The sequence below is a fragment of the Bos taurus genome, chromosome 9, assembly GCF_002263795.3.
Source record: "Bos taurus isolate L1 Dominette 01449 registration number 42190680 breed Hereford chromosome 9, ARS-UCD2.0, whole genome shotgun sequence".
NCBI lineage: Eukaryota > Metazoa > Chordata > Mammalia > Artiodactyla > Bovidae > Bos > Bos taurus.
Window position 1 is genome coordinate 94593069 of NC_037336.1, and position 15073 is coordinate 94608141.

Here is a 15073-nt window from a genome sequence, read left to right on the forward strand (position 1 = left end):
TCTGTGGGGAAAGTGGACGGCAAATAGGAGTAAAAATCCCATCTGTTCAAGAAGATCTTGTTCATGATTCCTTAAAAAAAATAGATGATGATGAATATAAATCACCACCTGGATTCCTCTGGATACTGGTATGGAGGCCCACAACAGTTTTATTTTTACATGTCAATATTTAGCACATGCTGGAAAATATATTACTCACAACCATTTAAACTAATGATGAAAACTTCTGGTGTCAATTTGAAAATGAGCGAGGGGAGCATTGGCCAACCACAATTCTTAGACAACAGCTGAAGTGGTTGAAGGCCACCCGCCCGCAGGGCTGGACGGAGCCTGGGCCGAGGTGAGACCCATGTTTGCATCTTGGGTCCAACAGAGATGAGCCGTGCACTGGAGAGGCAGTTCCGCTCCTCGCGGGCCAGTCCCCAAGTCTAGAACAGCGGTGCTGTTAGACAGGTTGGCTGTACTTCTGCAAGGACACGGTCAGGAGCCCCCGGCCCTGGAACCAGACTTGGCTTGAGTGACTTTCCTGGGGTGGGCTAGAAAGTGGCTTTGAATCCCAGCTCCCCGCTGTGCTGCCTTGGGCAGGCTACTCACCCTCCCTGTGCCTCCATCTCCCTGCCTGTAAAATGGGACCTCCCGGTTGAGGGTGCTGGGAGCAGGGTTGTGGAGTGGTGCCTGGCACACGGTAAGCATCCCTGAGAACCGAGTGTCACTAAAGCATCTGCTTCCAGCTTGCTCCCACGCAGCGGCTCTTTCCTGCATCTTCTCCCGAGCCCCTCGGCCCAGGACTCGGGAGCCTGCCTCCTCAGTGGTGATAGCTCTTCCCCTTGCGCTCATTTATTTCAAGAGCCTTTTCACGCCTGCTGTCGCACGCCCGCCCCGAGCCTCCCCCGGGCCGCTGCCCTGCACAGAAAGTGCCTGCTGTCTTCAGAGCAACCTGGGACTCCTGCCAGGGACTCGGTCCCCCCACGCAGAGGCTGTTGAGGAAGTGGGGCTAGAAACCCACTGCACGACTGCACGACGCGGGTGTAGAGAGAGAGGAGAATTTCCAATCCTCCCCCGGGACCCGCCCCCTTCCGGTGGGACCCGCCCCTTCCGGAGTCCAGTCTCCGGCTCACAGCCTCAACCACTGGGCTGTCCTCTGGCCCGTGCGAGTGGACGGTTCTTGAACTCCGCCTTGCCTGTGCTGAGCCCACGGAAGGAGGCAGATGAGATGCTTGCGCGCTGGTTCTAGCACAGGCCGTCAGCCGCACACAAACCCCAGCTGTTTTCCAGAAAGGACACCGGTTCTCCTTAAGAGACTCGGCCCCTGACTCCTGTCACTGTCCACAGCCATAACCACCTTATTCCTGCTGCTGTTAAGTTGCTTCAGTCGTGTCCGACTGTGTGTGACCCCGTAGACGGCCTTATTCTTATGTTGTTTCAAAGTGGTTTCCCCGGCTTCCCTAGTGGCTCAGTGGGAAAGAATCTGCCTGCCAAGGCAGGAGACGCAGGTTCGAGCCTTGGTCCGGGATGATCCCACAGGCCGCAGAGCAGCTAAGCCCGTGTGCTGTAACTCCCAAAGCCCCCATGCCCTGGAACCTGTGCTCTGCAATGAGAAGCCCACACTGCAGCAAAAATCCAGCACAGCCAGAAATACAGAATGAATAAAGGTTTCCTGATCACATGACCGGAGAGGTGGTATGTGACCTCCTCCCCTACCCCTGAAGCCTATTGGAGTGGGTGACCTATTTATTGAATGAAGGGGTCTTTAATGAAACCTGACGTCCTCTGGCCCCCAGCAGTGCTGTCTTCCTGTTAAGTGCTGTCTTCAGGGTCTCAGCGGAGTGTCCAGAGATCTGAGAACGCTGACCACCACGGCTCCAGATGGTGACCACAGGTCATCCGGAGTAGGTCTTGGTAGGAGCGAGTCCCTTAAACCTTGGTGGGACGAGGATTCTGGCCGGCTTGCCGGAATCACGCCAGCCCCTCGAGGCCAGCTACCCACCGAGTTGTCTCCTGGGCCTTCTCCTGAAATAGAGGACGGTGGGTCAGTGTCCCCACCGTCCCCGCCCCCAGCGCGTGTCTTCGAGCACCTTTGTGTGCCTGGACCTGCTGCAACCTGGGGACATGGAACAGAAAAAGCCGTGGGTGGTGTGGTGGGGTCCCCAGAAGGGGGGTGTCTCTCCTCCTCCGAACAACAGGGTCCGCAGTGGTTGGGGTAGCCTTTCACGGGGAGGGGGCGAGGGGGCTTGAGCTGCTGTCTCATTGGCCTATTTAGGACGTTTTCATCAAACACTTGCTGTGTGAAGTGCCGGCTTGCCGGGATATGACAACCAAACAGAGTCTGTCCCTAAGGAACCCCCAGTCGGCTGGGGTATACGTGCACGGAAGGAGGCTGTTAGCTTTGTATGTGATGAGAACTAAGAGGGAACGTCTGAGTGCTCCTCGCAGTGTCTAAGGGGCACCTGGCGGTGTCTCAGGAGAGCAGGGAAGGCTCCCCAGAGGAGGTGCTGCCGACTTGACCCCAGAAGGGTGGAGAGGAGTTCTGGGAAGGGCGTGGGGTGGGTGGAGACATCAAGGAGGCCCCAGCTGGTCTAGAGGGTGGGGGCAGGAAGGTGAGTGGGAAGGAAGGCCTTGCTGGCAGAAGTCCAGGGGTGCAAGGGTGCTTTGGGGAGCCACAGAGACAGCCCATAAGAGCGGCTGGACTCTGTGTGCTGCGTGGTGGGGAGAGGCAGGAAGTTGGGCTGAAATCAGGCTGCTCCATTAGTGGCGCTTGGAGGACGGGGCCCTGGGGGTTTGTGGGGAGGGTGGATTTGAGAGGCTTGGGGTGTGGGCTGGGCAGGCTGCAGGCAGTATCTCAGGCTTGGGGGTGGGGGAGGACCCACCTGGAACCCCTAGGCTTGTTAAGAGTAGGCTGCTGGCCCCGCCCCCGAGGCCTGGTGGGGTGGGGCTGAGAGTTCCAGTTTTTACAGGCTGCAGGTGGCTCTCTTGCTGGTGGGCGGGGCCGGCTTTGGGCTCGGGTGGCAGGCGGATCCCTCAGCTGAAGGCGGGGTGCTGGGAGGTGAGGGCGAGAACAGGAAGTCCATCTCGTGGTTGCGGCTGTCGGTCACCTGTGTCACCGCCTGCGATCCTCAGTCCCCGTGTCTCACTTGCCTTCCAGGTGGCACCTCCCTGAGCTTCCTGGTTCTGGTGACAGGCTGCACATCCGTGGGCAGAATCCCAGAGGCCGAGATCTACAAAATCACCGCCACCGACTTTTACCCTCTCCAGGAAGAGGCCAAGGAGGAGGACCGCCTCGCGGCCTTGCGGAAGATCCTCAACTCGGGGGTCTTCTACTTCTCCTGGCCCAACGATGGGTCTTGCTTCGACCTCACCGTCCGGGCGCAGAAGCAGGGTGACGACAGCTCCGAGTGGGGGAATTCCTTCTTCTGGTGAGGCCCTGGTCCTCTGCCCCCGGCTCACACGGAGGGCGGGCTCTGATGAGCACCTGCATCTTCTGTCTCTTAGCATCATCCCCGGGCACGTGGGTTACCTGTGGGAGCCGTGATTGGTGCCCATGCTCTCTGCACAATGAGAGGAAAACTAGCCCCCGCTGGAATCAGGGAGGGTGTTCAAGGTGGTCTTATGTAGACTCCGGAAGGAAAATCTGCTCCGTAACTAAGGAGCACAGTGCCGGCATCTGGCGGTGCTCCCTGAGCGCCTGGGCCTGTGCTCAGCACCTCCCCAGGCCTCTCAGTTCCCGTGGTGATCCTCCAGCGGACAGACATTTGTAAAGCAAGCGCTCTTCTAAGTTCTCTGTGGGTCGTAACTCACATACTCCTCATAGGAAACAATGAGGTAGGGTCTGTTTTTCCCATTTTACAGGTGAGGAGACTGAGGCTTGAATGAGGCAGGGAATTGGAACTCGGGCATCCTGGCTCCAGGTCCCACGCTGCTAATCCCACAGCCAAACCTGTCGGTTTCAGCGGCAGAGCCGAGTCATCCTGCCGAGGTGATGGGCGGTAATGGGCCCCTTCGGAGACCACGGGCGTGGATGCCCCTCGGTGTCAGTTGTCACCCCTTGTCAGCCCCGGGGCTCATGACCTTTGACAGGTCCCGTGGAAGACCCGGGGTGGGGCCTGGTGATTTGCATACAATGGAGCTGCTCCCTTCAGACTTACCCGGAGGTTCGAGTCAGAAGCGGAAGAGATGGAAGTCCTGCTGTAGGAATTGTTCGGAGACGCCTCACAGGACTGGGTGTTCTTGGCTCCAGTGCTGGCCTCTGGGGCCTTTCCCGCCCTGAGTCAGGGCCGATGAGGCATCTTTGTGCCCTCTGTTTGTTCCTTCCTCCCTTTGCCCAAACAGAGGAGGTCACAGGTTTCATCACCTGTAAGTGTACTTTCCTTGGCGCTTGGGACCCCACAAGCGAGCTCCTGACTCCACTTGGACAAAGAGGGGTTCACAGTGTCCTTGTATATGTGCGTGCTGCCTGTCCCCCAGATCCCCTTAGGTTCTCTGGTGATGTGGGGTTTGGGGGGGCAGTAGTGTGCTCAGACTTCAAGGACGTGAGTCTTGTTAAAAATGCAGATTCTGATTGAGCAGGACTGGGCTGGGTCCCGAGACTCTGCCTTTCCAGCAAGCGGCCGACGGTGGCGCCAGGGCCGCTGGTTCAAGGACCACACTCCGGGTATCAGGTCCAGCGGATGGTGTGTCTGAATCCCTAGCTCCGTTTTGCGGATGTCTGTGCTCCTGAAGGGAGCCAAGCTCAGGGACGCAGGGACTGTGGATTATGAAGGAGTCTTTGTTAGGCCACGGGGCCATTTTCAGCCAGGACTGCCTGATGAGCCGAGGCTAGAGGTGTCGGAAGCTGTAACAAGCCTTGAATGCCTGGGGAGTCTGTGTCACCCTTTGTACCTACCTACTGTTCCCAGGGCTCCTTGTGCCAGCTCTGTGGTTGGAGATTTGAGGTACACAGGGAAGAGAAAGACAAAGCAGGGAGTCACCAAGTGAAGACTGAGAGGGACTTGGGAAGGGGGAGGCCCCAGGTGGACTCTGGACTGCCTCCAGTTGGCCAGGAGAAGCCAGCCCTGGACGGTGCATGGTGTTTGGGCTCAGGGCGGCACCTGTGCAGCTCACCACAACTGAGTCAGGCCCGGCTGCATGGTCACGGGCTTGATTGCCTGAACCCACCATTAGGGGTGCTGGGTTCAAGATCTGAGCCCACATCTGGAGTCAGATGGGGTCAGCAATAGACGCGGCTGGTGCATGAGAGTGGGGATTTGGTGGGTGAAGGCGTTTTTCTGGGTGGTTACTGTTCTCCGTCGATAACTGCTTCCCGGTACAATCAAGTCCTGGAAGGAGATGCAAGCTCTTTTCCTTTATAGGTTTGGGTTTCTTCTTTCAGGATTATGAGCCGTCCTACAGGGGGTCAGGCCAGTGTGACTACAATAGGGATTGTTTAGAGTTGTCTGTTTAGCAGAAGGTTGCTTTGACCCCTGATGACTGATGGCAGCCATCACTGTATGGCTGGAAGACCCTGGAACATTCTGGAGACCTTCCCTTGATGCAGATTTAATACATGGGTTACTAAAGTTGATTTAGTGCAGATGTGAGAATTGGACCATAACGAAGGCTGAGCACCAAAGAATTGATGCTTTCAAACTATGATGCTGGAGAAGACTCTTGAGAGTCCCTTGGACAGCAAGGAGATCCAACCAGTCAATCCTAAAAGAAATCAACCCTGAATATTCATTGGAAGGATTGATGCTGGAGCTCCAGTACTCTGGCCACCTGATGCAAAGCTCTGACTCATTGGAAAAGACTCTGATGCTGGGAAAGATTGAGGGCAGGAGGAGAAGGGGGTGACAGAGGATGAGGTGGTTGGATGGCATCACTGACTCGATGGACATGAGTTTGAGCAAGCTCGGGGAGATGGCGATGGACAGGGAAGCCTGGTGTGCTGCAGTCCATGGGGTTGCAAGGAGTCAGACACGACTGAGCCACTGAACAACAACAAAGTTGGTTTATCAGCTGAATTTCAGAGAGGGATTCAGAAGAGGGGAAGGTGTTTTTGTAAAGTGATGCTTCGTGCTCATCATTCCTCAGCAGCCCAGCGCCCTGTGTGAGAGCTCAGACATGGCCCTGCTTCCCAGGGGGCGGTGTGTCCCTTAGTGCCCACGTGGCCATGTCAGGGAGGAGGCTGGCCTGAGAGTGGGGAGCGGCTGCTCTTGCCGCTTGGAGAAGCCACCTGGGATGTCAGAGCTCACAGCACACTTCTCCAGAAACGCGGGCGCTGCGTCTTTGATGAGGGCTCAGGGCAGGAATGGTGCTGCCTTTTTAAATACACAGCGCACCGTGATCTAGATGAGCTCGCTACACGGTGGGGGTCCCTGCCTCTGGGGGAGCATGTGAAGGACCTCAGAACAGCACAGCTCGGGTCCCCTGGGTGAAGCGTGTAGAGTCTGGAAGCAGCCTGAGGTTCGTACCACCCCCAAGCCCCACTTCTCAGCCATCACCTGCTCAGTAAGCTCCCGTGCGTGTCGGGGAGGTGAGTGAGACATGAGAGCTGGTGTGACTGTGTGCGGGGGCAGCTCTATAGTTAGGGCCTTCAGCAGGAGAGGCTTGGGCTGAAGAGCACAGCTTCCATGCCACGCGTACCTGGCTCTGTGACCTTGGGCAAATGTTTCTCCTCTGTGCCTCAGTTTCTTCATCTGTAAAATGGGGTGAATGATAATGCCTATACATAGGCTGATACAAGGATGAAATGGGTCGATCCATCCCAAAGCACTTAGAATGGAGCTTGGTTCCCTTTCTAAATGCTGGCTGTTATCCCATGAAGATCATGGACGCCAGAGACCCAGAACCATCCACTTGGTTTGGGGAGGAAGTACTGGAACTTTAAGTTTTATGTTCATCTCATCCTTTTTATTTAATTCCCATTGCTTTGTAATACTCTCATCATGTTCACCTTGTGGAATCTGTATCTAATTTAAATAAGCATGCATGTATTTAATTATTTTTATCATTTGTCGTTTATCATTATTCTTTCACCATAAAACATGATTAAATTGTTACCGAAGGGATTTATGTTCAAAAACTGAAGAGGGCACTGGTGTAAACAGAGGCTCCTCTGTGGTTCCCTGAAAGCCCAGCGACTGGCTGACACCTGCACCTGCATGCCATCACTGCTGCTGACGCCCGGGAGTAGCCCTTTCCCACTGCCTGTGTCCTGGTGGCCCTGCCGTTTGTGGTGCCCCTAGAGCACTTGAACGTCCTTGCTGTGTGTCCCGAGTGTGGAGTCCACGGGGCGTGTGCACTGCAGGAATACGGCCCCCAGGCATCGCCCCTGCTTGCTACGAGTGCAGTGTTTCCTGGAGGGTGTGAGGCGGCCCGAGTCACCGTGGGCTCCGTTTTGCAGGAACCAGCTGCTGCACGTGCCCCTGAGGCAGCACCAGGTGAACTGCTGTGACTGGCTGCTGAAGGTCATCTGCGGGGTGGTGGCCATCCGCACGGTGTATGCCTCTCACAAGCAGGCCAAGGCCTGCCTCATCTCCCGCATCAGCTGCGAGCGTGCCGGCGCTCGCTTCCACACCCGCGGCGTGAACGACGACGGCCACGTGTCCAACTTCGTGGAGACGGAGCAGGTCAGTGCCCAGGCCAGCCCGGGGTCCCCGGTGGCTCAGAGTGGATGCACCCACGCAAATGTGTTTCCACTCGGGGTGTTGGGGGCAGTTTCTGATGAGCGTGGCTCCTCACTCTCCCAGGAAGGAGGACAGAAAGTGTCCCTGGGGCTGTGTCTGCAAGCGTGGCCTCTGGTTTGCACGGTGTTCTCCTGATTCTCTTCTCATGCTGGAAAAACATGGCTTACCTGGGGTAATTGCAGCTAAAAAACAGCAGGAATTTTTGCTGCAATCAGGAAGGGTGGTGGTTATTCAGAGAGCAGCTGATGGATGAACCAATAGGATTTTTTTTTTTTTTGAACCAATAGGATTTGAAAATTTTTTAAAGACAAAAGTAAATAGATGAATGGGCTTCCCAGGTGGCTCAGTGGTAAAGAACGTGCCTGCAGTGCAGGAGACGTGGGTTTGATCCCTGGGTTGGGAAGATCCGCTTGCAGAAGGAAATAGCAATTCACTCCAGTATTCTTGCCTGGAGAACCCCACGGACAGAGGAGCTGGCGGGCTATAGTCCATGGGGTCATGAAAGAGTTGGACATGGCTTAGCAACTAAACAGGAAACAATAAAAGTAGATGAGTAATGGAAGGATGAGAGAAGAAAGTTATTTTTCATTCTTGATCTCCTGAGGCTTCATCCTAGAAGCAAGTCTTAGCAGCTGAGGTTTGTGAAAGTTCCGTGTTGGGCATCAGTTGCTTTCAGTTCCATGGAGTAGAATCATCTGCTTAATCTCTTACTGACTTCATCCCCCTAACTTCTGTTCTCATTCCCAGAGATGCTTTATTTATTTATGTTTTTTGCTAACATGCGATTTGTAGGATGATACCACCATGTAGACTGGCAGTGGAGTCAGTCATAAAGGAAAGCCCACGAACGGCACATGTGCGGTGTTGCCGTGCGTGTCAAGCTGCAAACAGCCCGTGTTTAGTTAGTGGAGATGTGACTTCGCATCCCCTCTTACTGCTGCAGCTGCACCAGGTGGTTCCTACCAGGACTTGAGCGGTTTAATTCAGCACAGGTTTGAGTCCCTGCCCTTGGTGTGTGAGCTGCTCCTGCCTGGGCTTTCCGAAGGCACAGTTCGGGGGAGGGTCCTCTAGGGGTCAGATGCTGAGTAGGAGGACCTCAATCAGCAGCCTGAAGATGAGTGACGGGCAGTTTCTTGCCTGTGACTTCTGTTTTCCCACTATCTGCTCTCCTGGACATAGATGAGGCTGGTGAATGAACACCTGGTTAAAAATGACAGAGGATGGGCCTTCACTGGGTGGTCCGGTAGCAAAGACCCTGCACTCCCAACTCGGGGCCTGGGTTCGATCCCTGGTTAGGGGACTAGATCCCACGTGCCGCAACTATGACCAGGCACACCCAAATAAATATTTTTTAAAAACTGAGAGAGGAAACATGGCCCCCATCTCCTCTCTTATAACCACGAGGTTTTAAAAATATATATATTTGTTTGTTTTTGGCTGCCTCGGGTCATATTAGTCATGGCGTGTGGCTCCTCATTCGGCACGTGGGCTTCTCTGGGTTTGCAGGTGTTTCTCTCTAGTTGCAGCATACTGGCTTAGTTGCCCTGAGACATGTGGGATCTGAGTTCCCCAACCAGGGATTGAATCCGCGTCCCCTGTATTGGAAGGCGGATTCTTAACCACTGGACCACCAGGGAAGTCCCTCAACCAGTTTTTGTTTTTTTAATTGGTGCCCCATCTACTGTGTCTTGTCAAGGAAGTCGTCGGGAAAGCAACTGCCCTCCGGATCACTGTCCGTTCCTGAAAGATAAGACATTTAAACACTGAAAATGTCAAGAAGATGGTGGTACTTGCCTGGAGCTGTTGTAACAAGTACCACAAATTGCGGGGTGGGGGAGTTAGGGGTGAGGGTGCTTAAAGCAGCTGAAATGCATTGTCTCTCAGTTTTGGAAGCCAGAGTCCAAAATCGGGGCGTGGGCAGGGCCGTGCTCCTTCTGGAGCCTCTGGGGGAGGGTCCACCTCTTCTTGTCCAGCTTCAGGTGGCCCAGCCGTAGCAGCATCGCGCCAGTCTCTGTCCTGGTGTCCAGAACAGGGAAGCCAGAAAAGGGAGGTGTTTTCAAACCACCCACTCCTGCCACTCCTCCACGTGGCTCCTCCCCTTTCCAGGACACCAGGCAGGTTGGACGATGGTGTCCTACCCCAACCTGACCGTGCTTACCTAATTGTGCCCGCAGTGCCTCTTCTGCCCAAATCAGGTCACGTTCACAGTGCTGGGGGTTAGGACGTCAGCATATCCTTTGTGGGTGGGGGGACACAATTTAGTCCGTTGCAAGAGCACCATCTGACCTTAGCAGATTAGGACTCTGCTTTAAATGCAGTACACTTAAGTGTATGAGAAATCCCTATGGTCGTTGCTTTTCTCGTTTCTCTACACACAGGGCTTGAGCCTCTGCTCTTTGTTTCATCTAAGGTGCCTGGTGACTTGCGTTGGTACCCCCGTGGGCCCAGTTTCTGGGCTCAGAGGCAGGGACCTGGTTGCCTCCAGTACTGCATGGCAGCCCAGCAAGGCTTTCGAGATGACCGCACCTGCCCCACGGCTCCTAGTGTCTGCAGCCCAGTGATTTCATTTTCACAGACCCAGATGGGGCAGGAAGTCGTGGGCTGGCAGCCAGGGCAGTTCCTCGTGGGGCGTGTTCATCCCAGGCTGCTCCGCAAGGGCCCTGTGCTCTCCACCACGGAAGGGAGGAGCCGGGGATGGTTCACGCCCATCGGGGGCCCCCCAGCCCTGAACAGCCTGACTGCCCTGGCATGTGGGGGAGAAGGGGACCCCGGAGAGGAGTCAGTTCCCAGAGCTGATGCCAGGAGCATCCTCGTTGGCAACCGGATGCACATCTTGAGTTTGATGGTGACCCTACCGGCTGGGGATGCCACAGGAAGGAAACAAGCCAGCTGGCCCCTCGTGGGCAGGCGTCTGCATCTCGGGGGTGTCTCCCAGGGTGAGTGGCCAGTGTTCAGCTGCCAGCCTCCTGCCTGGAGAGAGACGAGAAAGATAGCAGAGCAAGCGGGGGCAGGGAGAGGTCTGTGTGTTAGGAGGAGCCTGGAGCCAGAGCAGAAGTCCTATGGGGGGGAGAGGAAGACAAGGTGTTGCCTGCTTGCTGACCTGGCATTTAGAGAAACGGCAGGGTCTGAAACCCCACATCCGCACCCAAGGGGGGCAGGCGGCGGCTCTGCTTGGTACTGAGCCTGAGGCAGGAAGGCGCCCTAACTCCGGCGGCTCAGCCCCTTGTGATGCCAGTGGGTCACCTCCAGCCTGTGTCCCCTGCTAATGGGCTGGGAGGCGTCAGCCCCTAGGCGTCAGGAAGGGGGCTCCCATAGCAGACGCCTGAGGGCGGTTAACGGGCTGCGGTGCCCCCGTTGTCCAGACAAGAGATGGGGCGAGATGGAGCTGGCTAGATCCCTGATGTGGAGACAGCAAATGGGCTTCTCCTGAGTCAGACTCTTGGGAAGCCAGAAAAGGGAGGTGTTCTCAAACCACCCACTCCTGCCTTTTAGGTTTTTTCTCTCAGAGGAAAGAACAGTCTTTCTCCGTCAAGGCAGGCTATGTGTGTGTGCACTTTGTGGGTAGGGGGCTTTTGTTCGGGGGGACGGGGGGCACGCCGGCATATGTATGCTGTGAACATGCTTGTGTGCACACGTGTATACGTTCTGTGTGCATTTGTGCTCTGGATACGCATTAGCATGCAGGTGCGGATGGCATCTTGGTCTCCCTGGCGACAGGGAGGAAGCGTCTGGAGTCTTGGCCGCTCAGCTGGAAGACCTGCCTGGTGGGTATGCTCTGCCACCGTGACTCAGCCCAGAAAGTCCCCTTGTCTACCCAAAGAAAGCAAAAGCTAAAGCTAAATATTTGGCTCCTGAAGATAAGGCCACTGATTAATGAGGGAGGTCGGGAGGGACGTGAGTGCAGACCTGGAAAGAACTGGTTTGCAAACTGTTGAGGTCCTTTAATGGACGGGAACCTGGTGGTCAGAGTCAACGATAAGAAAGTAAAGGAGAGAAAGAGGCTGATATTCCTTGGTTTACGCAGAAAGCCAATAAAGCCCCTGGCACAGGGCTTGCTCTGTTCACGAAGGCCTCAGGCGCCCTCTCGATGGGGTGAAGGTACAGAGCACCTTCTCGAGAGGGTCTTGAACATGGTGTGGGCATATATACTGTCTTACAAGGTAGTTATTCTCAGCAAAGATAAAGATTAAAATTCCAGACTTAAAAACATAGGCGATCCATATTAAAGAGAGAGAGAGTTGTAAACAATCACTTTTACCGTATGGTTCACAAGAAGGAAGAGGGTACTTATCACCATATAGAAACACTAATGAAGGAAATGCCTGGATTCCTCAGTCCTGGGAGAGGTTTGCCTCTCCTCTTAATTCCTGAATATTCAGGAATTAATAAGGAACAGAGAATTCCTGACAGATCCAAAACAGCACACAGGAAGCCTCCTGTTAAATGCTTCCTCACAGCAAACACCTCATCCTGCAATAGAAGCTCAGCTGAAAGCCTTTTAGAGAAAAGCATCAGTACCAGTGGCGAGTCTTCCTGCTGTCCCTTTCTCTTGGGGGTTGTTGGGTCGCTGCTCCCACCTCTCTGTGAAAGAGGGCACGCAGGTGCCAGGTCCAGGGGCCCCCGGCCTGGCCTTGAGCCACACTCCGCCGTGACTCCCCCTTCCTGACGTCCCGCCTGCTGTGTGGCACCCCCACCTCTGTCTGTCCCCCACTAGATTCCCTCTCCTGCCTGCAGCCTGAGCCCTGCCCGACTCACTCCCTCCCCTGCAGGGCCTCGTCCACACCTCTGTGATCCAGGTTATGCAAACTCCGTTGAGAGGGGGAAACTGAGGCTGGAGGTGGTTAAAGAACACAGCCAAGGCCACCCCGCGGATCAGATGAGTGTGGGACCCAGGTTGGTGGTGTCCTAGAACCCGCAAGCTCACCTGTGTTCACCCTTCATCGTGCCTCCCCTCCCTCCGCCAGGTACCCGCTGTTAAAATTACCTTTGTGAAGCCAGGCCACAGGTGTTGAATCTCCCACTAGCATCAACACCTGTGTTCTTTCACCCAGAAAGGAAAGCCCTGCAAATCCGTCACTACTGGGTGACAGGTCGGGGCTGTCCTGTCACCTTGGGAACCAAGAGGCGAGTGTTCCTGATGACAGGATGGGGCACAGAGAAGGGTATTTTCATGCGGAAGGAGGAATGGAGGAATGTGGGGGCATCTTTCCTTCCTGCCCAAGGCGTGGGGTCTGCAGTGCTGGGACTGCCTGTCGGGGGTTTTCCTGAAGCTGGTTCTGTGCGAGTTCCAGCTCGGGAGGGGCATATCTAACTCTGGAAGCAGTGCTTCTAGCGCTTGTTATATAAGGTGAAGGTGGCTTAACGGTAAAGAATATGCCTGCCAGATCAGAAGACACGGGTTCAATCCCTGGGTCGGGAAGATCCCCTGAAGAAGGAAATGGCAATCCATTCCAGTTTTCTTGCCTGGGAAATCCCATGGACCAAGGAGCCAGGCGGACTACAGCCCATGGGGTTGCAAAGAGTCAGACACGACTCAGTGACTAAAATAACAACAAAATAAAGTGAAGGGTAATAGTTCCCTGAAAGCGAACGTGTTAGTAGCTCAGTCATGTCCAACTCTGTGACCCCATGGACTGTAACCTGCCAGGCTCCTCTGTCCATGGGGATTCTCCAGGCAAGAATACTGGAGTGGGTTGCCATTCCGTCCTCCAGGAGATCGTCCCGACCCAGGGATCAAACCCAGGTCTCCTGCACTGCAGGCGGATTCTTTACCATCTGAGCCACCAGGGAAGTCCTTAGCATACACCAAATCCTGGGCTCAGTTACGAGTTGCCTTTACGTGGAGATGTTGGCCGAATTGGTGATCTCTCAAGAGTCTGGACGTGTGTGTGGTTGTATGCATTTAATCTCTTTGTAGCCAACAGTACTTTAAACAGCCTGCTACTTTCTTCTGCTTTTGTCAGTAAAACAGTGGTGGGTAACCCACTTGCTGGTGATCAGTATCTGGAAACAGACAAGTTCTTAACCCAGTGCATTTTTTCCTTTGGAGATGAAGGGATAGAGTTTCAGCCCAACCTAATGATGACCAGGCTTACGTGGTTCCTGTAGTCCAGGGAACCTTCACGTCTAATGTTCAGCTTCTCCACTGCAGAATTACTAATGCATGTGTGATCTGAGTGTGATCTAGCCACATGGAAAGCTACTCTGTGAGGGAGCAGGCCAGTAAGAAATAGAAAGGGCCAGCGGCATCGCCCGGGCCGGCCCTGCCAGGCCAGGGTAGAGTTACCCAGATAAAGGGCAGCATCTGATAGCTGCCGCAGCCTCCCCCTCATGACACTCAGGACTGTACTTTTTGTCCCTTTAGACCTCCCTGGCGCTAGAGCATCCGTGGGGGCCCGCAGGCAGGTGAAGAGTTGGTACGCCCTGAAGGAACTGTGTGCGGTGGGGGTGGGGGGAGATACTTCAACTTATAAGAATCATCCGTGTCCTGCAGGTGCTGTCACCCTGGAAGCTTGTGGAAGGGGTGTGTGTGTGTGTAAGCTTGTGGAGAGTGTGTGTGTGTGTGTAAGCTTGTGGAAGGGGTGTGTGTGTGTAAGCTTGTGGAAGGGGTGTGTGTGGGTAAGCTTGTGGAATGGGTGTGTGTGGAAGCTTGTGGAAGGGGTGGGGTGTGTGTGTAAGCTTGTGGAGAGTGTGTGTGTGTAAGCTTGTGGAAGGGGTGTGTGTGTAAGCTTGTGGAAGGGGTGTGTGTGTGGAAGTTTGTGGAATGGGTGTGTGTGGAAGCTTGTGGAAGGGGTGTGTGTGTGGAAGCTTGTGGAAGGGGTATGTGTGTGTAAGGTTGTGGAATGGGTGTGTGTGGAGGCTTGTGGAAGGGGTGTGTGTGTGTAAGCTTGTGGAGAGTGTGTGTGTGTGTGTGTGTAAGCTTGTGGAAGGGGTATGTGTGTGTAAGGTTGTGGAATGGGTGTGTGTGGAAGCTTGTGGAAGGGGTGGGGTGTGTGTGTGTAAGGTTGCGGAAGGGGTGTGTGTGTGTGTGTGTGGACTCCGTGACACGCTTAGGAACACAGTGCGTGGGGCCGGGACCGACTGTGAGGTCATGTCCAGTCTGGACTCGGGCGGTCAGGTGCCGCCAGCCGGGCTTTGCCTACCGCTGCTCCCTTTCACTTCCTCTGGTCCTTTTCCAGTGGCGCCTGCTGCTTGGCCGGCTGACTGGCTGACAGTCGAGGGCTTCCAGGAAGGTCTCAGTTAAGTCCCAGAGCCCATCTGCTTCTGTTCCTGAAGCTGGTGGGGAGGGGACTGCGGGGCTTTTCGGGGAAGGTGGGTCAGGTTGTGGGAATTCCCGTCCGTCCTCGGAGGCTGGGGGGTGGCCTGCAGGCCCGTGCGCTGGGCTGGCCTGCAGGGCAGAGAGCGGGCCAGGC

At 55.1% G+C, this 15073-nt stretch overlaps 1 protein-coding gene across 7 annotated transcripts in view; it reads left to right on the top strand.

Moving 5' to 3' along the window:
* The window catches only part of SYNJ2 (synaptojanin 2), a 108647-nt gene that overhangs the window by 48642 nt on the left and 44932 nt on the right, over positions 1-15073 (top strand). For 5 of the 7 annotated variants that reach the window (XM_024997111.2, XM_024997112.2, XM_024997113.2 and 2 more), the window contains 2 exons: positions 3143-3413; positions 7379-7604. In XM_024997111.2, the coding sequence (XP_024852879.1) occupies positions 3143-3413; positions 7379-7604 (497 nt within the window). Of the gene's footprint in view, positions 1-3142; positions 3414-7378; positions 7605-7624; positions 14973-15073 lie in introns of those variants that run through there. The other 2 variants (XM_010808722.4, XM_005211076.5) reach the window with 2 other exon arrangements.